Raw genomic sequence first — 27,590 nt, 5'->3', positions numbered from 1 at the left:
TGGCCTTTTATTATTATTATTTTTTAATTTATAAAAGTTTACTTAGCTTCACAGCTCATAATCATTTCAGGTACCTATTGAGGATTGTTATCAAATTTGAGAATTTTTTGTTATAAGATTTCAGGAAATTTCAAATCCACCACCCAGGTCCCCCAGTGAATAATTTGCTATTCATTTTATATATTACTACAATAATGCTATGTACCCAACAATCACATAGCGCCATTTGCATGTGTCAGCAAGTATTTATGTCTCATGTGTCTGGGGTGGTTAGCTAAGCAACTCTACTGATCTTGTCTGGCTTACATATCTAGGGGTCAGCTATCAATCAATTAATCTAGAATGGTGTTGGATGGATTACCGAGGCCACTCTGTTGTTATCTAGGTGTCTTACATCCTTTACCTGGGACCTGCGGGTTAGTCTGTGCATGTTCTTCTCAATGCCGTGGCAGAGGGGAAAAGCATAAACGAGCCAACCTGAGCTCTTTTTCAAGACTCTGCTTGCATTGGCTGACATCCTATTGGCCAAAACAAGTCACATGGCTCAGCCCAGTATCAAGGGATAGGGCAGAATATCCTTTCAGAGAATTGCAAGTTTATATGGCAAAGCACAGATACAGGGAGAAGTGGAGAACTGGGTGTATCAATGCAATTCATCTACCATTTCCTTCATTACTTAAAAAAAAAAAGCAACCTTACTGAAGTATAACTGACATATCAAAAATACCTGAATGTTTAATGTATGCAATTTGATGAGTTTGGACATATGCATACACCCATGAAATCCCCTTTGCTTTAGTAAGAGCACTTAACATGGGATCTACTCTCCTAACAAATTTTTTAAGTGGACAATATAATATTAGTAACTGTAGGTACTATGTTTTACAACAGATCTCTAGAATTTATTCTTCTTGAATAACTGAAACTTTATACCCATTTAACAACAATTATCCATTTCTTCCTCCCTCTAGCTCCTGACAACCACCATTCTATGGTCTGCTTTCATGAGTTTGATTATTTTATTTACTCATATAATGGGGATAATGCAGTACTTGTTTTTCTGGGACAGGCTTTTTTCACTTAGCAAAGTATCCTGCAGGTTCAGCCATGTTGTTACATATGACAGGATTTTTTTCTTTTTAAATGCTAACATTCCATTATAAGTATATACCATATTTTCTTTATCCACCCATCCATCCATGGACATTTAAGTTGTTGCCATATTTGGGCTATTGTGAATAATGCTGCAATGAACATAAGAGGACAGATATAGTCCCGAGATCCTGATTTCAGTTCTTTGGGATATATGTCAGTAGTGGGTTTGCTAGATCATAGGTGGTTCTACATCTAATTTTTTGAGGAACCTCCATATTGTTTTCCATAATAGCTGCACCATTTTACATTCCTACCAATAGTGCACAAAGTTTTCAGTTTATCTGCATCCTCATTAACATTTGTTATCTTTTTTTTTAATAGTGGTCTTTCTAACAGGTATCAGGCGATATCTCATTGTAGTTTTGATTTGCATTTCCCTGATGATTAGTGATGTTGAGCATTTTTCATGTACTTACTCATGATTTGTATATCATCTTTGGAGAAATGTCTGTTCAAGTCTTTTGGCCCTTTTAAATTGGGTTATCTGTGGGTTTTGCTACTGAGTTGTATATTTAGGATATTAACTCCTTATCAGATGTATGGTTTGCAGATATTTCCTCCCATTCTTTAGGTTGCCTTTTCATTCTGTTGATTGTTTCCTTTGTTGTGCAGAAGCTTTAGGTTTGATGTAGTCCCACTTGTTTATTTTTGCTTGTGTTGCCTATGCTTCTGGTGTCATATCCAAGAAATCACTCCAAAGATCAATGTCAAGAAGGTTTTCCTCTATGTTTTTTTCCTACGAGTTTTACAGTTTCACAGTTTCAGGTTTATGTTTTGATCTACAGTCCATTTTGAGTTGATTTTAGAGTATGATATAAAATAAGGGTACAATTTCATTCTTTTGGATGTGGATATCCAGTTTTCCTAACACCATTTGTTGAATAAACTACCATTTCCCTTTATTAACTTTTTTCTTAACTTTTTCCATGTGGTTCAGTGATTGAGTTTGTTATGGACCTCAACAGCACCAATTCCGTTATTTCATTTTTAAATATGAGTCAGATTTACATAAGATTTAGAATGAAATACTCGTTTTGGAAAGAACAAGATTGAGAAGATGCTTGAATGTCAGATTAGATGCTTGGATTCTTATTTGGCTTATAATTGTAGTCTTTATTCACCAAATGTTTACTGGGATCCTGAATCCTGAATATAAGCAGAATATGTACTACTATCCTGCTTATTCTCTCTCTTAATCTCTCTCTGTTTCTGTCTCTGTTTCTCTCTTTCTTTCTTCCTCCCCAGCTTTTTCCTTTTCTCCAAGTTATACAAGTGTGGTTTAGGTGTGATCCTTATCTTGGAGAGCTTATAAACTAGTTGTGATTGTGAAAGAAAAAATATTTTTTAAGGAAAATTAAAAATTGTGATAAATACAGTATAAATCTAGGACTAGGGGAGCTGAGAAGTGAGAGAAGGCACTTGGTATTTCATTCAAGCATGGGAGGGGTTTCGGCATGACGATATGGGGAGAGTGACATTGCAAGCAGAGGCAGTGAAGTAAGCAAAAACATGAAGTTAAAAGGTAGGAAGAAGAAGATCAAATTACTAGAGGCAGTAAATAAATATATTAGAGTGAGTAGTGCAATGGAGCAGAAATGTGTGCTGTGACTATATGTACATAGCCTTGAATATTGGGCTGAGATGTTTAAGTTTTTAATTTTCTTTTTATCTTAAAAAGCAACTTTTTCCTAGAGACAATGTTCCTAGAAATAATGTGTCTTTTCATGACCCTTATAATCAATAACATTTATTGAATATAAGATGTGTACATAGAACTGGGGTAGACATTGCAGAGGCTTACCCTCAAGAGTCCTTAAGGATGGCGACAGATGCGTAAACAAATAATTATAATACCATGTTCCGAATACCATAACAGAGATATGCCCATGAAATAAATAATTATGGAAAAAGAAACAACTGTCTCTGAAGGATCTGGATAAGATTTGTGGTTCAGTTAAATAGGGAAGATAGGCTTTCCAAAAGAATAATAAATCCAGTCTAGTTAAGATCAAGGGGGAAACTTAGAACATAGCAAAAAGCTCTATGAAGCTGCTTATGGTGAATGGAATGAGTGATAGGTGATAAACTGGAAGTGTGGTTTACAGCTAGGTGCTAAAGGGCATTGAGGGTCAGAGTAAAGGCTTTGGATCTATCTTGTAGACAATGAGTATTCACTAGAGGTATCAAGCAGGGAACTGTTAGCAGGGAAGTGGCATGAGTAGATGCATGGAAGAATGGTGTGGCCCAGTTCCTATGAGTTAGGCCAGTGGCTTTGAGGATGGAGAGGAAGACTGGAGATTCAGGAGGAATTGTCAATGCGTAACAAAGGACTAGAGCCAGTGTGCTATGTGGAAGATAAATAATAGATAAGGGTAAGTCATTTGCCATTTTTCAAGATTTTAGGAGGCAGATGCAGACCCTCCCAAAGAGAATAGCTTTTAGCTTTTACCGCTAAAAACTCTCATTCCAAATTGTTTACTGATTTTGTTTTTAATGGACTTGCTAAATCTCCCAAAGCATACCATCTAAAAGCCATCATCACCTTATGGTTTCTATAAAACTTTCACACAGGTTTCTTGTTTTGGTCCCTGCCTAGTTTTCTTAGTTTTCTCACTTTTCTCAGATAAGAAAAGCTTTATAGTTGCTTTTTTTTACCCCTGTTTTAGGTAAATGAACCAATGTTCTTAGCATTTGTCCTGGAAAATCTTTATTTAGAAAGACGTTATGTACAATTTTGGATTTCATTACTCTTTTTCATAAGAATCATCATCGAACTTGATATTTTCCAATGGTTACATTTATTTACAATATATAAGTACCTAACATGTTTGTACCTTACGTGTTAACTCTGCTTTCGTCAGCAATTTCTGTCAGTTAGGATCAGGGTTGGCTCAGCGTTGCACAGACTAAAATAACAAGGACTTATTTTTCTCACGTAAAAGCCAGACCTACGTAATTGGAAGCTAGACTGGTGCCATTGCTCCACAAGGTCCTCAGGGAAGACCCCACTCTTTCCAGCTCACCTGCCATCACTCGCTCAGGGGGAACCCCTTGTTTTCATGCCCTGAGATCATCCAGCCACCTCAACTCATCCCCCTCCAAACAGCAGTAAGGCAAAGGGTAGGGAAGAGGGCAAAGGCCAGTTGTCTTTAAGGAAAGGGTCTTCAAGAGTACAGAGACCTTTCTGCCTACATTTCATTGGTCAGTACTGAGTCCATAGCCACAGTTAGCCGCGGGATATGCACAGAGATGTAGCTAAATCGTCTATTACTTTTTGAGAAGGTGAGAATGACTATTAGGGGAAATTAAACTTAAAAGGGAAGGAGGAGGAAATAGGATATTTGCGGCAGATAACCACATTAGCGAGCCAGAAAACCTTTGGTCAGTTGCACTTCCACCTGGGTTACCTCTCTGAATCTGTTTACCCTTCTAAAAATTAGAATAATCATTCTGTCCTAAATTCTTCATAGTGTTTGTGGTTGAGTGTCAAATACAATGATGAATTTATCAACACTGAAAATTGTGTTGCACAAAGGTAAAGTATTATTTTAAAAGTATTAAGCAATCTTCTGAATCAATAGATATTAGTCAGGTGATATGTCGGTTTACATCAGACCCTTTGGTAACCTTATTTGACAAGCAGAAGAATCATATATTAATGACAGATAACTCATATAGAGAGAACACATCTCTGCTTATGAAACACTGTCAAGAACATGATAATGCATTTGATTCTTCTGTCAACTCTGTGCAGTAAGGATTATTATGCCCATTCTACAGACAGGAAAACTAAAGCAGAGAGGTTAAATGAGTGGCTCAAAGGCATGTAGTTTCTCAGTGGTGAGTTTAGAAACCACTTTGTCTACAAATCTCTCCCACTTTTTTGTAATCTGTGTTGCTGCTTTAATCTTTACATATGCCACACTTCTTGTTGCCCATTTGGTAAAGTCTAGATCTGTAAGACTGGAGTGACAAACTCTCAGTTATTTATCCCTACTTTGTCTACATGGTGTTCTTTCCCATTCCTCCCCAACATGAATCAAATCCTTCAATCTGGCAGTCCATTCCTATATACATACACTACCCTGAAGAACCACTTACTTCCTGCCCTACTATAATGTTTATGATCTTCGCCTACTCAACTTCTGTCCCTTCTTTAAGTGTCAACTTGGGTCTCATCTTCTGTGTGAGACATTTCTTGAACACTTCAGAACACAGTTCTTCCATTTCCTTGAACTTCTGTAACATAGAGACTATATATAGAATGCATATATTACATTTAATTATAGATATACATTATACACTGTATCAGATTATTCCATATGTCTTAGCTCTCTCTGACAGTGGTAAGAATATTGGAGGAACAAAAACTAGTACAGATTCAACTTAAGGCAGCTATTAATTCTTAAGTGTCTGCTAAGATCTAGTCTCAACTTTCATGACAGATGAGGGAAAAGGTTCAAAGAGGCAAAGAGACGGGTCTGGTGTCAAATATCTAGGAATTGAATCCTGCTGTACTAAACTTGTGGTCTTAGGCTTGATCCTTTACAACTACCAGTTGAACATGTGACTAAAAGCCAAATACTGTGTGGGTGTGTTTAGCTTACTATCCCACGTTGAGAGAAGCCCAGAAAAATAGCATTCCTGATTAATGGTAATCCCTGGGTTAATTTATATATATATATCTTATATTCAAAACTGAGAAGATGACCAAAACGATGGGAATTTTATCAGTAGAAAAGATAGATAAGAACTTCTAACTAAGTCAGGATGTTAAAGTGAACTGCAAGGCTATTCTCTTATGCACGCAGTCATAAATGTTTAGTTCATATTCACGTTGCCATCTATACAGCCTAGTTATATGATTGCTTTCCTCCTTTATGTAATATAAATTCTTTCGGGATGGGGACAATGTTTTATGCTTATGCTCATTTTGTAATATTAATGTTAACTAAAATAGTGCTATATAGGAATATATAATTCATAGAAATACATTTTTGACAGAAAAATGGATTATCTTCTTATTTATCTTCTTTCTGGTGTTTGAGTACTTTCTCCAAGTAGACAAGTAGACTGTTGAATATTTTCAGTAATGGACAACCCAAATATTTAAAGACTACAAGCATGTTTTCATTTTATCTTAGGATATTGAATTAAATTTATGAAGTTGATTTTTAATGGTTTGTGCATAATTATGCATATATATATATATATATATTTCCCAAGATATAAAATCTGTCTGTTAGAGCTTAAGCTATCTAGCAACCATTGATACCTCTATTTATCTATCTATATTTACATGTAAAAATGAAATATGGTACATGAAATATGAAGAGAAATGTTCTCCTGCCACTAGCATAGTGAAGGATGAGCCAGTGTTTTTGTGTTCATCTTGTGTGTTTAAGACAGTGTTCAGGACCACAAGGAAAAGAAGCTCTGGCATATGTTATGAAGAACATATTTTATTATTACTTATGATTCCAAATATGTTTTCTTCTGTTGAGAATTTTTTGGTTCAAATTATTTGTTTGTTAGAAAAAATCATCTTATACTGTTTGAGTATATGTTCATTTCACAGAGCAGAGATCCTGAACTCTCAGATCCATGTGGGGCCCTTGGAGTCCTTCTAATCTAATCCCTTTATTGCAGATGAGTTTATGTGATTTACCTGAAGTCACATAGTAATTCGTCATGGTGCAGAGACAAGAAGCCAGTTCCCCTCACTCTTAGAACTCCTCTCTCTCTCCTAATTTCAATTCATAGGTTTTAATCTTCAAAAAAAATCATTTTAAGAAGCAAGATGATTTATTCAAAAGTTCACTGATCCTTTCCTCTCTCTTCCTTTTTTCCCCTCTAGCCCTTTTCAATCTAATCCCTGTGGGCCTGCGTGTGGTGGCCATCCAAGGGGTGAAGGCCAGCCTCTATGTGGCCATGAATGGTGAAGGCTATCTCTACAGCTCAGTAAGTACCTTGTTGTGTGTGCGTGTGTGTATGTGTGTGTGTGTGCGCGCACATAAACTGGCATGGAGAGTAATGAAGTAACCGTTATTTTAGGGAAGAAAATTACAAGTTGAAGTCAATGTATATTTTCTGACCCAGTATATCAGGATTATTATGAAGATTTTATAATTTACAATGTTAAAGATCACGCTCTGTTGAGAAGGAGCTAGTAACTCTCCATGTGATACAAATTCTCTTTTTCTGTCTCACTTCTAGAGGATAATCTTTTGAATTTTACCTTTCTGTTTAATTCAAGAGGTAAAACATTTTTTCCTTTCTCCTGTTACCTCTCCTTCAAGCACAGAGGATGGTTTAGGAAGCTAAATTCTTGAATTTGTCTGGGAGTCTTCTCTGGCTTGTTGTGGAGAAAAAAACCTTTCAGAATAGACTGTGTTTTTGTTTGTATTTAATAGAACTGTGTAGTACCTAATTTGTCAGATTCCTGGGATAACTGGTCACTTTAAAGACATGTGAATTGATGGAATGAGCTTTGGATTAGGGGCTGGGATATTTGAGTTTTATTTGCATTTCAACTACAATATTCCTGTGGGAAAGTGGCCTCCTCTCTTTGACTTAATTTCCAAACTTTTAAAATGAGGGTGTTGGATCTCATGTTGTCTAACATCTCTTTTGAATCTAAAACTAACAAAATTAGGTGGCATCAGTGGCTACATTATGAGCCCTGACATATTTTAAAGTAGTTAATGGTCCCACTCTCAAGATAATAATTTATGCATTGAGAGAATGCAGCTGTACTGAATCTTCTGTATGTATATAATTCCTGCTCTGTTCTAAGGGAATTGCCTATTTGTAGTTCATGATGAAATATTCTTGAAAATCATGGTTACAGATTTCACCCTTGCTTTCTTTGATCTCACTAAATAAGACAAGGTTATTCAGGAAGTTCACTTATGCCCACTAGATTCTCAATTAATTATTGAATAGCTTTTATTAAACTTTTTCCACAATCAATTAAATGAATCTCTGGTACCCTATGCTTGCTTACTAGTAGTACAGCTGTCATTCATATTAGAATTCTTAAAGATGCCATTTTACTCTTGAACATATTCACATCTGAATATGCATTTATATATCAGATGTGTACATACACATTTTTTCAATGGTCTACTCAAAATAATACTTAAAGATAGATACATTTTGGTCAAATGGTCAAAACAATGGGCTTTCATTTTTAATGTGTCATAATTCTAACATTTCTTAATGTCCAGTTATTGTGAATCTATATTTTTAATGTGAGAATTAAAATAAGAAAAGGACAGTTATTGTTTTGAATAATTCCAGTTGGTTAAACTTCTTTAAAAAAAGTTTTGAATGCAATACAAACTAAAATATTTAGGTGATCTTAGGATAGTATTGATTTAGGAAGGTAGACTAAAGGTAGACTATATTTATATTTAGAAGGTTGTTATTCATTTTTATATTTATTTAAAAGGTAATAATTCTGGTTGTAATTCTACAAAAACAGAGTTCAGATTTCTGAACCAGAGTTCATTTCCAAAGGTCTGGGAAGAAGGAAAACACAGATTATCTGACAACAGTATTGTAGCAGGTGACAGCTGTATAGGAGCCCGTGTGTGTTTTGTGTGTGTGAGTGTGTGTGTGTGTGTGTGTGTGTGTGTGTGTGTGTGTGTGTTAAGGAGGTGCAGGCAGGGAGGGGTCCCCGTTGTTGGGTGCAATCCCAAAGTTCCTGGGAGAGGAGCCTGGGTATTCAGCATGACATAACTGAACTTCATATGTGGCAGCATTTTTAGAGATACATTTTTTCTTTTTTTCTTGCTCAGAACTAGGCTTAAGATACAGGGAGCCCATAGGAGAGGTTTTAAGAAATTCTTGACTAGAGAATTTTACTGTAGGTACTTTTTTGTAAAGGATCTAACACCTTAGTAAAACCAATAATGACCTGTTGAGTTACCTGTTTTCAGCTTTCCTCTTCACTTAAATCAAATTTGCCTCATACCAAGAATTGCAACCCTTTTCCCTGTATGGTACTGTGAGGAGGCTACTGGAACAATTCTTCTTAATTATAAGCTGGGCCTCACTGACATTGAGCATCAGACTCCCTACTTTCAAAATGACTCTCTTTCTGGATAGGACTAACAGTATGAAATTCTGGTTTTTAATTTTAAGCAGGGGCATAGGCCTGAAGATTTTGTTATAGGACTAAAGGGGGCCAATATCGGGAGAGACAGACCTGAAAGAGAATTGGGTATCAAGGCTTCATCACACTGGTTTTGCTGCTTGTCTGTGTGGCATGTCTCAGCAAGAGAGCACCAGTGTGGCCAGGAACCTTGTGGGGAGTTAAAAACAGGATGTTACAGGCTTTTGTGATGTGCTTTTGGTATATGTTAAGGCTTGAAGTTATTTGAAAAGCAGTTTCCTACTTGATGTTAAACAGTGTAGCTGAGCACACCAATAAGGCCCATACCTGGAATTATGGCGGGCGCAGGGGGACTGGTGGTGTGTGTCTGAAGGCAAAACCCTAGAGGTCCTAAAGAAGCTAACATAGAATCCAAGAGAAATTCTCAAATGGTATCATTTATCTAGTGGCATTCACCTTGTCTGTATTCATATTTAGGCTAGGAATTAATTCCCCAGTTACTTCTGATTCCCCCTCACCCGCACCCCCTTTACCAGGAGACAAAAGAGACAGTAGTAAAGCCCGAGTGACTGTTAGGTAGCATAGAGCTAAAGTTTCCGGATCCATTCTGAAAATATTTTAATAGGTGAGTTTAATCCATAAGCATTTAATGAGATTGTTGATGCATCTAGATTTGTTTTTACCCTTGTAGTTTGCTTTTTATTTTGCTTCTATTTTCTTCTTCTTTATTTTCTCACATTACTGAAACATTTTCCTATTCTATCTTTATTCTTCTGCTAGTTCATAAATGTAGGTTATAATTCTAGTGTTTTAATGATTTAGACTTTTTTAACAGACATACATATGTATATAATTTGCTAAATAATAAAACATATTATTTATTTCTGTCCTTCTTCCAAACAGCTGATAGACCTTATATGTTTTCTTGCTTAGTAAACACCACCACCCTTCTCACCAATTGGATTATTTACACTTTAAAATTAATATGCACAATTAGTTATTATTCTATACTAAAAGTTACATTTATCAATCTTTAAAATAATTTCTGTGCACACAGGTTTTGTTTTTGTGTTTATCAAATTCGGTCCCTCTGAGTTTACTTTTCTTCTAAACAAAATCTTCCACTGTTTTCAGTGTGTGCATCTGTAGGTGGTGAATTTCCTTCATTCTGGTATCCATGAAAATGCCTTCCTTTCACTTTCACTCTTGAATTACAGTTTAGATAGTTATACAGTTCTTAGTAGACCTATATTTCCCCCAGCACTTTGACAATTATATTCTATTGGTTTCTGGCATGTGCTGTTGACTGTGAGAAGTTTGCTGTCAGTTTAATATTCTCTCCTTTGTAGGTTATCTATATGGAAAATTTTAAGGACTTTTTCTCTTTATACTTTATGTTCTGCAAATTCACTATAATGTCTAGTTGTAAATCTAATTAAGTTATCTTGTTAGAAATTCAGAATGCACTTTCAATCCAAAGAATCAGACTTCTCTAATTCTGGAAAGTTTTAACTCTTCCCATTTACATTTTATTTCTCTGTTATACTTGCCAGTCTCTTGTGCTGATAATATTTAAATCACTTTCACTAGAAACTTGCAAATTTATCTGCTCTAGAAATGATGCCATCTGTTTTGTGATTTCAGTCACTATGCTTTAAATTTTTGGATGTTTAATGGTTTCCATTCCATATCTACCTGATCTTGATTGATTTCTTCCTGTTTTTACTATCTGGCTCTTTTTACAGAAAGTTATTAACTCATTTATCTCTCTGAGCTTTCTTATAATACTTGTTATACTTTTCCATAAAGTTAGTTTCTTTTGTAATGAATTCATGTTTCAATCGTTGATTTTGTTGGCTGTCATTTTTAGAATTAGACTGAGATTATATTAGACTTTAGAATTTGTTCTGCATGTGTTTGGAATTTTGGTCTGTAGGCCCATTTCTCTCTTTCTTTCTTCATGATCTTCTTCTTTTGAAGTCTGCCCTCAATTTCTAGCAAATTTTTGGTTGCTGCTATCCAACCTCCAGTGGTCCTAGTTTAGAATAAGATTTTAAGAGTCATTTCATGGCTGCATCCTAGGGTAAAACTGGGGTTAGGAAAGGGGGCCTGGGCAAGGGTATGGCTTGGTCTTGTTTCTCTCATTGTGAGTCTATGTCTATCATTGCATCTTGCTTAAAATACTAGCAGCATTTTAAAAAATACAGTTGATATACAATATTATATTAGTTTCATGCAATCTACATGGTGATTTGAAATTCACATACATTAGGAATAATCACCATGGTAAGTCTAGTAACAATTTGTCTCCATACAGTTATTACAATATTATTGATCATAGTCCTTATGCTACATATTACATCTCTGTGTCTTATTATTTTATAATTAAAAGTTTGTACCTCTTAATCCCCTTCACCTACTTTGCCCAACCCTACACCCCCCCTCCCATCTGGCAACCACCGGTTTGTTCTCTGTATCTATGAATCGGTTTTCATTTTGTTTTGATTGTTTTGTTTTTTATATTCCACAAATAAGTGAGATCATATATTGGGTTGGCCCAAAAGTTCATTCGGTTTTTCCATAACATCTTATGGAAAAACCCAGATGAACTTTTGGGTCAACCCAATAGTATTTGTCTTTCTCTGTCGGACTTATTTCACTTAGTGTAATACTGTCTAGGCCCAACTATGTTGTTGGAAATTGAAGGATTTCTTTTTCTTTTAAATGTTCCATTGTATATATATACCACATCTTTTTTATACGTTCATCTGTTGATGGACACTTAGGTTGTTTCCATATCTTGGTTATTATAAATAATGCTTCAGTGAACATTGGAGTGCATATATCTTTTTGAATCAGTGTTTTTGTTTCCTTTAGGTAAATACCAAGAAGTGAAATTGCTGGATCACATGTTCTATCTTTCATTTTTTAAGGAACCTCCATACTGTTTTTTTTATAGTGGCTGTACCAATTTACAGTCCCACCAGCAGTGCATGAGTGTTCCCTTTTCACCACATCCTCAGCAACATTTGTTATTTATTGACTTTTTGATGATAGCTATTCTGATAGGTGAGAGGTGAATTTGATCTCATTGTGGTGTTGATTTGCATTTCTCTGATGATTAGTGATGATGAGCAAGTAGCAGCATTTTTTATTTCAGCCTTTTAAGAGTTGGAGCAGGAAAATTATACCAGTCTCTCGTGTGAGCAGGTAGCCTGGCTCTGGTCCTTTATTTTACACAGAGGGCTTTTATTCCCATTGACCTGACCAGAGTGGAACTTGGGGTCACACCACCCCCTTCAGGACATGAAGCCCAGTAGGCCTGCAGCTGCCACTTGCTCAGTGCTTTGTATTTCCATTCTATAGGGATGATTAACTTGCTTTGATCCTGGTTATGTCATTTACACCTTACATTGCCAAATTCAATGTCATGAAACTTTATTTTCTTCTAGGGCTTTTATGGTTTTAGGTCTTACATTTCAGGTTTTAATCCCTTTTGAATTAAATTTTGTGTATGATATAAGCAAACACCAGTATAGATGAGGTAGGTCAAGAAAAGGAAATTCCAGTTCAATCTTCATTAAAAAAAAGTTTTTTGATTGATGTATTGTTGACTTACAATGTTGTATTAGTTTCAGGTGTACAGCAAAGTGATTCCATTATACATAAATATATATATATGTATATATATTCTTTTCAGATTCTTATAGGCTATTATAAGATATTGAATATAGTTCCCTGTGCTATACAGTAGGTCCTGTTGTTTATCTATTTCAATGTTCACTTGTAAAGTCAACATTTCTTATCCTATTTGCTGCTGCAGTTAAGGATGTGTCACTCCATACTGTTACAACATAATATCAAAAGCATAATTCTTTGACATGCCTTTAGAATTCCATGACTAAATCTGATGCTTCAGTGAGAGCAGACAATGTCGAGATTGCAATAATATACTGACTTTATATTGAAAAACTGAGTCAAGAGTTATTAAGAGGGCTTCCCTGGTGGCGCAGTGGTTGAGAGTCTGCCTGCTGATGCAGGGGACACGGGTGCGTGCCCTGGTCCGGGAAGATCCCACATGTTGCGGAGCGGCTGGGCCCGTGAGCCATGGCCGCTGAGCCTGCGCGTCCGGAGCCTGTGCTCCGCAACAGGAGAGGCCACCACAGTGAGAGGCCCGCATACCGCAAAAAAAAAAAAAAAAAAAAAAGAGTTATTGAGAAACATAGAAAGGGTCTCTGAGGAAGAAGAAAAGAGAAGGCCAATATTGAAAGTTATTGGAAGAAGACTGCTTTATACCCACAAAATGACAATAGGATATTTTTTATTTTCTCCTCTAATTTCTTTTCTTCCCCACTATCATAGATGTCCAAAATTTCTCATCACTGAGGATGAAATACAAATTTTCTCATTTTCTGCAGCCAAAAATAACTTCCACATTTTGCACTTTGGTAGGACATTTATCTGTATATTTCCTTTCTTTCTTTTGTTGGAATTATTTGTTTTCATGCCCTATCTATATAATTAGATGCAAGTTCCTTAAAGTTAGTAATCATATCTAATGTAGGTTAATATATACCATAACACTGAAAACTGCAATTCCTGTGTAAAGATAGCTGTTAAAATTTTGTTGATCAGTTGATGGATGCATTTCATGCAGTTTAATTTTGACAATAATTCATTGGCCATCTGGTCTTAATGGTTGTTGTAATAATTTTCCTGATTGTAACTTTATACACTTTCCAGTTCTGTTAACTGACTCAACTTTGAATAGGCTATGACTATTCTATGGAAACATGGAATATTTGCTAAAGGAATCTTATTGTGCATACTTCTCTGTGGTGAAGCTAATGTTGTATTGTAATTTTAAGAGCTGATGTCGTGTTTTCCTTTCTGTACTAAATATTGCTTATAAAAGAAAAAAAAGCAAAAATTGGCAAGGATATCTTCTTGGGAAGCCGCTTGGTCATTACAATTCATTTCTCACTGGAAGAGTTCTGTTCCATAATGAAAAGAAATGGCAGTTTTTTAAAACACACGTATCTAGAATAGAGGTACAAAATAGTTACCCACTCTGGAATTTGAGTTTCTCCATCAACTGACTTCCTCATGGAATGTTCCAAAATTTGAGGCATATGCAGAAATATTTCTTGGGTAATGGTATCTCTGAAAAGTCTCTAATATTGAAGGAGAGCAAGAGGGAGGGAGGGAGGAAGAGAGAAACACCTTAGCCATTAATGCCAGATGAATCACAGAGTTTTGAAGTTACTGGTGCCTGAATAGAGGGAAGTCAAAAGCCAAATTAGAGGCTTGTTCAGCAAGTAGATTGTTAAATATTCAGTTAGGGTCATTTGCATAATTTTTCCTTCCATATAATTGTGGTTTTCTTGAATTTTATAACATTTCTTTTTCATCTTAGGTTGATTTTTGGCTATAGCACCTAGAAAATAATTGCTTATTTTGCCTACTTTTTTTTTTTTTTGCCCTCATGTATATATATTTATTAGCTGAACTGGGTTGTTTTTAATCAACTAGAAAATATATATGTGGAATCCTGTTAGCCCAAGAATCTGGCTCTGTTGCTTGCAAATATGTGAAGTGAATTTTTGTTGCTGTTGTTGAAATTAGGTTGCCTTTCTTTAGAAAGAATCAACAGGTCATTAGTTATACGTTCAGTAAGGACTAAATGATGGTAAGCATCCATTTTTACCTTATGTTTTCAGTAGTAAGTGGTGTTGGTTTTATTCCAAGAAATTATAACTTCTGGAAAACATTAATACTTTAGCTCCTGGGCTAGCCTTAATTGTAAAAATTAATAAGAACCTGCTATATAAAAAATAAATAAAATAAAATATACTGAAAAAAGAATTAGCATATGTGTTTCCAGTAGCATTTTTCATTGAAAAGTAAAAATAGGATTAAGCTCTAAGAGCAGCACTAATGAGGACCTTTGGTTGAATCATTTGAAAATGATACTACATTTTATATTTTTTATTTCTACCTTGCCATGAGGCACATTAGGCCAACATGTAGTCATATATCCAAAATTTCTCAATTGTATTTCTTAGGTCATTAGTGAATCAGGCAGTATTAAGCAGTATTTAAGAATGAAAGCTTTAGAAATAAAACTGGGTTTGAATCACAGCTCTGTAACTTACTTCCTTGTGTCATTGGGGAAATTTGTTAACCTTCTAGACTCAGTTTCCTTATATATAAATTGGAGATAATTATGAAAATACCAGCTTTATAGGATTATAGCAAGAATTAAATGAGACAATGCATGTAAAACCCTAGTACTGTGCCTAGTACATAGTCAATGCTCAATGTCAGCCATATGTAGTAGTAGTAGTAGTAATAGTAAAATAGTATAGTAGTAGTATTAGTAATAGTAGTAGATACATTAAATAAGATGCTCAATGTATCCTAAATCAGTTTCTTACCATCAGTTCATGAAGTTCACATAGGATAATTCTACCCGAATTTTCAGTGGTGATTCCTGGTTTGCCTAACCCACTATCTTTAGCCATCCTGGCCATGGGAGGTTGGTTGCAGAGCATCTCCCATTTAACTAGAGCCAATTAGTTTCAGGCCCAAGACTTGACTTTATCTGTTGAAGGAGAGTTGCCTTTTTTTTTTTTAAAACTGAATTTAGAGCTGAGAGGATCAAGGACTACAGCCATCTTAAAAACACAAGGAGAAATCATATCTTAGAATGATTCCAACACTCAGAGGACAGAAAGTCTCTAGGTGGAAAGATGGAGAAATCAGTTCTTGTTCACATCCTTTGACATTGTACATGAAGACATACGTGAAGCCAGCCCTACCTCTGAATTTTCAGTCTTAGGAGCCCATAATTACCCTTCTGTATGAACCAGTTTGGGCTGTATTTGTTTTTAACCTGCTTAACTGATAAAGTGAACCAATTTTCAGAGTGTTAAGACTTTCCGAGAAAGCTAAAGCTCCATTTGTTCCGTGTTCTCTATGTCTTTTCTGGTGAATAATTTCCCAGTGGCCTCCTTCTGAAGAGTTATGACTTTACTATTGCCCTCTGGGCCAGCCTGATTCCCAAAAGAGATTATCTGTTCTGATTCGTTCTACCTTCCCTTGCCTGTTCCCCTCCAAAACCAACATAAGAATTAGTCATTTTCATATGTAAATGTTTCTTGGGTTTGTAACAAACAAATCATCGAAAGATAAGAATCAACTTTTCTTTCTTCTTGCCCTCCCAGCATGAGCCAGTTTTTCAACTTTTGGGGACTTCTTCAAAATATCTCTTTATATAACTCCCTTGGAGGGAAATATATTGCATAAAATAAGTGTGTAAGCCATGACTTTCATAGACTTCAGGGAGGGGAAAAGAGAAGAAATTATGAGTGCTAAATGCAGAGGGAAAATCAGTAGGTTTTCAGGTGAGATTTGAATGAAATAGAGATGGAGTGAAACAGAGAAACAGAAGCAATTCATTTTTATGACCAAGTCTGCAGATAAGTTCACGCTTTGAATAGATAGCACTGAGGAAAAGAATATGAAAAAACAAAACAAAACATTGTGATAGGTGGCCAAGTTAGAACAATTGTCAGGGAAGGACAGATTGCAAAGTGCTGCATTTTGAGGAGATTTCAAGCCGACAGCCTCCTGCATTTATGGTGTACCTAAAGTTTGTTTCTGCACCACAGAATTTTAAAATCTAGTAGTTAAATTGGGGAAATGGTTTAGCTACATAGAAATGTATATGTCAAAAGTGACATATATTTCAGCTATCTCCAAATGGAAAGAAAGACATTTATTTTGAGTCCACTGAAAACGTCAGTCTCCCATGGGGTACCTATATGTCATGGTTCATCCAGAAGAGTTCCAGTTTATGCCTGATGTCTTAGTGTAATTATTGACACTACCTGTTTGACCCTCAGAAGTGTCCTGGATTAGGGTTTGGGCAATAATTATACAGTCATGTTACACATGATTCTACATATGACTCAGTGGGTGATCTGAGGTGTCAATATATGCACAAAATCTTACTGAATAATTTGAAAATTACCTGTTCTGATTTACTCCCCAAGACCAAATCTTAATGATAAATTTCTTAAGTTCACTTTCCTGTATCACCCAGTGATTGAGTTTGGCTGTGAGTAAAAAGACACCCATAACAATGATTTAAAGGGATCAAAGGTTTACGTTTTCTCACATAACCAGAAGTCTGGAGATAGATAGTTACTGGTATTGGTTCATTGACTGGCTAAACAACCCTTGGCTAAAAGGCCAAGGTTTTTACATTTATTTGGCCTTTTCCTCGTGGTACAAGATGGCTTCCTGCCTCCCCAGCTAACATGTATACATTCTGGGAAGTAAAAAAGGGGCACAGAGAAAGAGATGGTGCCTTTATCAGGAAAGAACACTTTCCCAGAAGTTTCAGCAATGTCCGTAGTGATGTCCAGTGATGACCATAGAACTGTGTCACATGGTCACCCCTAGGTGTATGGAGTGTGGGGAAATGTCTCAATTTTTTTTTTTTTAATTTGAGCTACATATATTGCCATATTCATCAAAACCAGGGTTCTGTTCATATGATGGGGAAAATGGATATTGGGTAGACACTTGGCAACTGCCCCACTTCTCCAGGCTGAGAATATAAATGTAGATAATGTAAAACTTTAGCACAAGAGAGTCAAAGAGACAGAGAGCAACTGAACAGATTGAAGAATAGATATGCATGTGTAGTTTCTTCATTAGGTAATGTAAAATCTTTTGAATTACTATAAATATTGGTTGAAAAATTTATGAATCTCTACTAGGAAGCTAAATATTGAACTCTAGAGACTACGGGAAGAGATCTTACCTGTAATTTTATTCAGGTCCAAATAGATTAGAATTTCCCTGGGATTTGGTGACAGAAGCTTTCTGCTTGTTGACTTTTCATGATGGATCGCTGGATATTTCCTCTGAAATTTCTCTCTATAGCTAGGGCATAGATGAATAAGCACTGCTACTTCAACTTCCATTCTTCTATTTCACTGGATGGGTAAAAGTTCTCTCTGTAGGGAGCTGTGAGAAGTTGTGAGGGAACTGAAAGTCACTATGGAGTGGGATATAGCATATTGACTTGTAAGGGTATGCTTGCCTGTGGTTTCAATACAGATATTCCTGAAACTCCAGCAACTTTTCCATGCTCCCATTTAACCAATAATTTACCTATTTATTTAGTGTAGATAGTGTGGCACACATTGTCTTAGGCACTGAAAATGAAATGAAAAACACTTCCACTGTAGTGGGAGAACAAGACGACACATAAATAAATATGGAAATTTACTATATAGGATTGGTTTTTATAAAAGAAAAAATATATTTCAGTAATAGAGAATAATAGAGAAAACTAATTTAGATAGGATTGCCATGAAACTTTCTTTAAGGAGATGATATTCATGCTAAAACCTAAAGGATGAAACGAAAGACCAAACCAGAGGAAGTGTACTAGCAGAGGCAGAAATAAGTGCAAAACCTTCATAGGAGTAAAATGTTTATAAATCTTATTGTTTCTCACACATTCTATCATAATTCTTGCACCTGAAGTGCTAATTCTAATATCTGTTCATTTTAATTTGCTCGTCTATTTGATTTAAAATATTTTTACATATTGTGTGCTGAGTACCATTTTGGGTGCTCCAGGCATGAGAGAGGAAAAGAACAAACACTGCACTTTCATACCATAATAAAAGAATGAAATTGTTAAGAGTTATAAAGGAAGGAAGCAGGGTTATAGAAACATAATACATTTATGTCTTGGCATATTTTTTTAATTTTTAAATTTACATTAATTCTCATCATGAATTTCTTTCTGTTATTTGTGCTATCCTTGTATTTTGACTCTTTTTACATTGAATCCAGGAATAAGTTGTATGTTTTTTAAAAATTTGTATGCTGTTTATTGAATTCTTTCTTTATTATTAATATTCCTAAGGGATTTCCAGGAACTTTCTCAGTAATTTCAATGAAAAGACTTTATTGGCATTATCTTAAAACCTTGAAATCTGATTAGTAGCATGTTGCCAAAAATATTTATGTTTTAAAAAGTCCACATCACATACAAAAAGTAACTTAAAATGGATCATAAACTTAAGTGTAAGAGCTAAAACTATAAAACACTTAGAAGAAAGCATAAGGCTAAATCTTCATGACCTTAGGTTAAACAGTAGTTTTAGAGTTATGAAACCAAAAGCACAAGCAACACACAAAAAAATTTCATCTTAATTAAAACATTTGTACTTCCAAGAACACAATCAAGAAAGTGAAAAAGAACCCAGAGAAGGGGAGAAAAGTTAGCAAGTCATTTATCTGGTAAGGAATGTGTATCTAGAATATACAAATAACTCATAGAACTAAAAATAAAAAGACAAAAGTGTACAAAGGATTTGAATAGACATATTTCCAAAGAAGATATACAAATAGTTAAGAGCCACATGAAAATATGTTCAACACCATTAGCCATCAAGGAAATGCAAATCAAAAACCACAAGGACTCACCACTTCACACCCACTAAGATGACTTTATTAAAAAAGATAATAACAAGTACAGGTGAGGATATGGAGAAGTTGGAACCCTTATATACTGCTAACGGGAATCTAAAATGCCATAGCCACTTTGGAAAATAGTCTACCAGTTCTGCAAAAGGTTAAAGATAGAGTTACCATATGACCCAGCAATTTCACTACTAGGTATATACCCAAGAGAAATGAAAACGTAGGTCCACACAAAAACTTTTCTATATTAATATTCATAGCAGCATTATTTAAAATAGCCAAAAGTGGAAATAACCCAAATGTCCATCAACTAACGAATGGATAAGGTGTGGCACATTTATTCAATATAATATTATTTAGCAATAAAAGAGAGTGCTGAGGCATGCTACAACATGTATGAATCGTGGCAACACTATGTTAAATGAAAGAAACCAGTCACAAAAGACAACATATGGTATAATTGCATTTATATGAAATGTCCAGAATAGACAACTCTATAGAGACAGGAAGTTGATTAATGATTCTGCTGTGATAAATGGGAACAGACTGCTACTAAAGGGTGGGAGTTTGCTTTTTGGGGTAATGAAAAAACTACAGTTGATTGTGGTGATGGTTGTACAGCTCTGTCAATATACTAAAAACCATTGAATTATACACTTTGAATGGGTAAACTGTATGGTATGTGAATTATATATCAATAGTGCTGTTATTAAAAAGTTAATTCTATTTAAAATATCAATTTAATCATGATTTAATGGAGATTAAAAAGTAAATAAGATCATTTTCCCCTAATGGATTCCATACACATTAATTGAATTGTATTTTTTGTTTGTTTAAAGTAACACAAAGTTGTGAATTTCCTCACAACTGGAGGGGCGTGACAGAAGTTTAATACTCTGGTGCAAAAAGTGGAAAAAGGAGTACGAGCAGAGTAGAATTTGTTTTCATTGTGAAGATGTGTCCTACAACTGTAAACACCATTGATTTTGACCACAAAATACTAGCTATGAGAGAAGAGTTTTTATAATAAGATTAATATTTGCTGTGACATTTTAATTTACTTACTGAGCTTGGACCTTTAAATTATTACTGTCAGGGCTCTAAAAATTTATACCTGCCTGTTCATGTGGTGATACTTTTGGAGGTATATGTTTAAATCACAGAATATATATATATTTTCCCTCTTTGGCTCAATTTAAAAATGTTTCGTGAGGAAATCTTGAATATTTTGTACCTTAAAATTGCATCTTGGAATATGCAAGCAGCTCATGCAACTCAATATCCAAAACACAAACAACCCAATCCAAAAATGGGCAGAAGACCTAAATAGACATTTCTTCAAAGAAGATACACAGATTGCCAACAAACACATGAAAGGGTGCTCAACATCACTAATCATTAGAGAAATGCAAATTAAAACTACAACGAGGTATCACCTCACACCAATCAGAATGGCCATCATCAAAAAATCTACAAACAATCAATGTTGGAGAGGGTGTGGAGAAAAGGGAACCCTCTTGCGCTGTTGGTGGGAATGTAAATTGATACAACCACTATGGAGAACAGTATGGAGGTTCCTTAAAAAACTAAAAATAGAACTACCATACGACCCAGCAATCCCACTACTGGGCATATACCCTGAGAAAACCATAATTCAAAAAGAGTCATGTACCACAATGTTCATTGCAGCTCTATTTACAATAGCCAGGACATGGAAGCAACCTAAGTGTCCATCAACAGATGAATGGTTACAGAAGATGTGGCACATATATACAATGGAATATTATTCAGTCTTAAAAAGAAACAAAATTGAGTTATTTGGAGTGAGGTGGATGGACCTAGAGTCTGTCATACAGAGTGAAATAAGTCATAAAGAGAAAAACGAATACCATATGCTAACACATATATATGGAATCTGAAAAAAAAAAAAAGGTTCTGAAGAACCTAGGGGCAGGACAGGAATAAAGACGCAGTCATAGAGAATGGCCTTGAGGACACCGGGAGGGGGAAGGGTAAGCTGGGACAAAGTGAGAGAGTGGCATGGACAATGGACATATATACACTACCAAATGTAAAACCGATAGCTAGTGGGAAGCAGCCACATAGCACAGGGAGATCACCTCAGTGCTTTGTGACCACCTAGAGGGATGGGATAGGGAGGGTGGGAAGGAGATGTAAGTGGGAGGAGATATGGGAATATATGTATATATGTAGCTGATTCACTTTGTTACAAAGCAGAAACTAACACACCATTGTAAAGCAATTATACCCCAATAAAGATGTTAAAAAAAAAGGAAAGAAATATGTGCCATGCTAACGCTAATCAAAAAAAATTATTTTATTGAAGTATAGTTGATTTACAGTGTTGTGTTAATTTCTGCTGTACAGCAAAATAATTGTTATACATATATATACATTCTTTTTCATATTCTTTTCCATTATGGTTTATCACAGGAAGGTTTAGTTTTTTGTTTTGGGGGGTATTTTTGGCATGCGGCATCTTAGTTCCCCAACCAGGGATCGAACCTGTGCCCCCTGCAGTGGAAAAGCAGAGTCTTAACCAGTGGACTGCCAGGGAAGTCCCCAAGGTTTAGTATTTTTTAAAGCCTTATTTAGCTTGAACTTTCCTTTGATATTTTGAGTTGTCTGTTTTGCCATTAGATCTGCCAGTGTCACTTACCCTCCAACTTGGTTTAACATTATATTCGTTTTGAGTGTTCGGGTGATATGTGAGGTACTATATGATTAGGAGGGTTGCAAATTGGTTTCTGGGTTTTTTTTTTCTCAGAGTTTACTTGTATGCCTTTCTAATGCCTGATTTTTAATATAGGTATTGTCAAGGTGTGGTTTTTATTCTTGAAAAATTTTAATGTATCTGCTAATTCATTATCCCAAGAGTAATTTGGCATTATTATAATAATGTAAAATATACATAGATATGGAGTATTGAGTAGTAGATTATTATAATAAGGATACCTTTCTTAAGACTTTTTAACTGTGTTTCCTGGTTCTCATTCTCAAATCCATACTTACAAACAGGCTATGTTTTTGATGCCTTATTATTTACAAAATGAAGAGACACAGGCAGAGTCCTTGCTAAGATGTATTATGTGAGAATGGAAAATGGAGTTGTATAGCCCTTAAGTCTCAAGTGAAAAATGCAGAGGGAAGTAATTGGCCACATCCCAAACTCTTTTGAGAGGCTGATCCAGTAGTCCAAAATGGAAAATGAAGTTTCCAAAAAAACATTCCCCAAAGACGCATGATTCATTTTGTGTGGCAATAAATATAACTCTTTGAACACTGTTAGTTATTTGGCTAGTTTACTGGAGTCCAAGTGTACCTAACTCTGCAGATCAACTTCTCAAAAACTCTTAAAGCCCATCCCAAGTGTTTCCCCTGAAAATCAGCTGTTTGTTGTTGTTGCTGTTATTTTAATTATCTTTGTAGTATCGAAAGATCTTCCGAATCTACCAGTTCTATCTATGCTGTCTAGCACTGTGCCCACTCTGGCTTTATTTTTATGGGCCCTCAGTTAATAAGGGTGATCATAGAGGTCAGCTACACTAAATCAGTGGCTCCTTTCCTAATAGTCACAAAAATTAGAACCTGATTACTGCTGAAACATCTCTAAATAAAGAGTGAGGGCTTTATTACCTGAATCGTACACTGGAGATGACCATTAGGATCATCTTCTTTTTTTTTTTTTGCGGTACGCCGGCCTCTCACCGCTGTGGCCTCTCCCGTTGCGGAGCACAGGCTCCGGACGCGCAGGCTCAGCGGCCATGGCTCACGGGCCCAGCCCCTCCGCAGCATGTGGGATCCTCCCGGACCGGGGCATGAACCCGTGTCCCCTGCATCTGCCGGCGGACTCTCAACCACTGCGCCACCAGGGAAGCCCAGTCATCTTCTTTTTACTGTGCCATTTTTGGTTCTAGTCCTGCAATGTGGAGTCACAGAGAATGTGTTAATTGCTTAGTAGCACTTGGCACATGGTGAGTGTTCTAAAGCTGTTGACTGTTGTGATGATCAAATGAGTTTTTCTACCTCTATGTCCATTTTATCTCCATCTCAGTCGTTATCCATATATCTATCTACGTATCTGGGTATCTATTTATTTATCTTCCATTACTTAGAATGATGACTGACACCCAGTAAGGGCTTTAAAAGTGTTTGCAAAAATTATTATATATATATATTTCTTTCTCACGTGATGTTTTCAACTATTTGGTGAACACAAATATTATAGGAAGTGATCATGGTTTTCATGAGAACATTAACCAGTTCCATTTCTTTCGCAAGGAAGTTAATAAATACTATTTATTAAATAAAGTAACGAGCAATAGAATCATTAATTTTGTAAATTGAAGGAAAGCTATAAATAATTTGGTTCAATTCCTCCTTTTTTCAGATTAGAAAATAGAAATTTGGACTGAACTTTTTTTCATCCCTTTATTATTCAGAGCTCACTCTTTTGTTTATACTATATATCTCTCCTGAAGTGTGATATTATAATCTGTGCAAGTGATATTTTATTAGTTTCTGCCCTGGTTTAGCCCTTGCTGAATACTAGTTGACTCTCTGGGACCAGCAAGAAACCATTCATGGTCAGGAAGTATTGGTCAGCAATACCGGGCTGGGGGAATTAAAATTCATTCACTTGCCTCTTAGAAATATCTGTTTAAGAAATTCTTTGATATTGATTTACTTTCAAGCATTGATTACTTTTCTCCCTGAAGGTAACAGTTTTATGATCATTCTACTGGTCTCTAACAATGGCTTACCTGATTTACTGATACGTAAAAAGCCTACAGAAATGTATTTTTTCATTGACTTTATACTTGCCCAGAAACAGCATTGGTCTTTATTATGTTTCAATGGGTGACGTGAATTAGATCCATAATAAGCTGAATCCACGCTAAATACAGCTGTAATGTAGGGGAACCAAGATGGTATTCCTGGCAGCGTTCTCATTATATGTGCTTTACTTCCATTTGGTAGTCATTTCTGTAAGTTCCAAGGAAATTTCCTGCTATGAAAGGTTTTCTCTTACTGACATTGGCTAAAGAGACATTAGACCCTTATTAGATGTGTGTTTTGCCTTTGCTAATTCTTTTCCCCTGAGCCAGCCCCAGCCTTCTTTCAATAGGGTTTGCTTTGCTTCCCATTACATTACATTCCAAACAAATCCCTACTTTGTATTCGCACTTGTTCCACTTATCACCAAAGCCTTCTGATAGCTCAATCTATATCTAATTTTTCCTCCATTTATCTACCAAAGCCCCTTTTCTAGAATGTCTCACTTTATGTTACACAGAAGGTATTTCCTTGGCCAGATCTTTGGTGGTCAACAGGATGCCTCTCAGAAAAATATGCCCTTTCTCCCTCATTGGAGAGTCAGAACCTCCAACTCTTCTCCATTGGGGGTTGAGGCGTATTTCTATATGAACCTGATAGAGGTTATGGGAATCAGTAGGTTAATAAGGCTTCTATAATGGATCAATCTGTGCAGGAGTTTCCAACTTACTTTTCTTCTTCCATATGATAGAGACCATATAAACAAAAACCTTCATCCAGAAAATGTTTCTGCCTGTGCATTTTTGTGTGCATTGTTTTTATTTATATTCAAGCAACTTTCATGCTTGTCGTGTGATGAGATCCACATAAAAACTCCAGAGAGGTTGATCAGACCAGTGTAATTATCACTATATTATAAATATGGAAAATTACTCAAAGGTGATAGGGATCATTAATACCAGTGTCCAATCTAAGATTTCCCTTCCTTACTTGAAAAATGAATATTCCTTTGCTTGCAGTAGTAAAGGATTTCTATTTAAGAATGTTAACTTCTTTGTTTATTTTCCATTTGAGACAGAATATTGGTTATGGTGTGTCTGGAAGGGTAAAGACTGCTTTGAAGATGTGAGAACTGGGAATAGAGAGTTTGGCTGGGAAGTGGAGAGGGAGGCAGTCAGAGAATGGGCATCTCAACCTGTATTTCTGAGAAGGAAAAGAAAAAACAAAAGAATCATCTGTCTGCTTAAAATTTCTTTTATATTTAGCCTTTTAAGTTTGTATGAGAATTAAGTGTGTTAAATTTACTTTTTTTATTTTGGTATCTTGTAGTGGTGCCTACCATCCTAAGCATCAAGATATGGTATACAAGAGGGCCAACAGGACACACAGTATTATACTCTTGTGCAAAATGATTCAGGGATTCTATTTAAAGTAGTTGAGCATCTGTGAGTCTCTGCTTAATGTGTTTATATGCTTCTTGTTTTCTTTCTTCCATCTTTCCATTCTCCTTTTTCCTCTCCCTCCATCCTTCCCTCCTTTTCTCTCTCTCTGTTTATCTTTCTCCATTCCTCCAACCCTTCCTTCTTTCTTATTTTTTTTTTGGTGTAATCTTTATTTAACAGACATTCATTAAACATGTGCTATATACAAAGTGAGGTAAATGCTTTAGATGCCTGTAATACAAAGAAGGATATAGAACTTATGCTTTCAGAGGAGCTTATAGGCTGTCAGAGTAGGTGGTAATACAAAAATCAAGGCATTCAGGGTGGAATCTGCCGAAGTTCTGAGTACAGAATAAGCAATATTGTAGATATTCTAAGTGCAATACTGAGGTCATCGAATGGAGAGGATATTTTAAAATCTTGGCCTGAAAATATATTTCATATCAGTAAGTCCTAGTGATTTGCATCCAGGAAAATACTGGCCACTGTGACCTGTTCTAAATCATATTAAAGATTCTATTGTCATATCACATAAAGTAGGTATATGTGATAATATATATCACATCTTTTAATATTAGAAATTACTATGTACAAATGGAGTTGAATGAGAAATTGACTACTCTAGGTCCCTTAATTAAGATCTCCTGTTGCCTCCTTCCTATGCAGGAGAGCAAACTGGTAGTAAGATAGATAACAGATACTCTATTTTGTAAGACCTATGAGCAACTGGGTGCTTGCCACGGTTGCTTACTCAAACTTGCAGAGACTATCCCACATTTGTATTTATGTGTGGAGAGGGAAAGTGATAATTTCAGGGAATAATGGAGAGGTCACACGAGGAGGGGACAAGTGAAAGCAAAGTCATTTTTTAATGCCGAGTAGGAAATGTAGAAAGCTTGGGGATAAACCTTTTGCAGGCACAAATGTGTCAAAAAGCTGTGGAGGGTTTATACTGTGCAAGATCCCTTAGATATGTGTGTTTTGGTTCTACAGCCCATTGCTTTGGGGCCATTGAGTAGGAATAATAGCTCTATCCAATTTAACAACCCCTCAAGTTCTCACAGTATTAAATGAAAATGATGATAATAATTATGTTAGTAATCATATCTGAATGCTTACTACGCGTTTGAACTCTATAAATTTATTGATTCAATCTTCATGGCGACTCCCTAAATTATGTCCTAGCATTATCTTCCTTGGACAGGTGAGAAAATAAAGATGAAGTGATTTACTCAAGATTACCCATATGGGAGATGAAGCTATTAACTCTATTAAATACTGAGTCTCTAATAATAAGAAAATGTCAATATTTATTTACATGTGGTGCTTGGTAGTTTCAAAGAGCTTTGACATCCACCATGAGGTATATTAAGTCAGGTTATTTATCCTTTTTTAAGAGGTAAGGCATTTAACTTCAGGTCTATTTACTCCAAAACCTAAGCAGAATTCACTGCACTCTGAAGTCTATTCATAATTTAAACCTACATAGATGTGTCTAATTTTAGACAAATTTCCAATCAGATTGGCTAAAATGTAATAGTTCCTTATGCTTGGGAATGTACATT

General features: G+C 35.7%; 1 protein-coding gene across 4 annotated transcripts in view; it reads left to right on the top strand.

Annotated features, from left to right (window-relative positions):
- FGF12 (fibroblast growth factor 12) overlaps positions 1-27,590 on the top strand; it is a 578,531-nt gene that overhangs the window by 394,740 nt on the left and 156,201 nt on the right. For all 4 annotated transcript variants that reach the window (XM_049710475.1, XM_004278759.3, XM_012536364.3 and 1 more), the window contains one exon: positions 7,013-7,116. In XM_049710475.1, coding sequence (XP_049566432.1) covers positions 7,013-7,116 — 104 coding nt within the window. The remainder of the gene's footprint in view (positions 1-7,012; positions 7,117-27,590) is intronic.

Source organism: Orcinus orca, chromosome 5, assembly GCF_937001465.1.
Source record: "Orcinus orca chromosome 5, mOrcOrc1.1, whole genome shotgun sequence".
Classification (NCBI taxonomy): Eukaryota; Metazoa; Chordata; class Mammalia; order Artiodactyla; family Delphinidae; genus Orcinus; species Orcinus orca.
The sequence above is the reverse complement of the archived record's forward strand: the minus strand, read 5'-3'. Positions and strand labels throughout refer to the sequence as shown.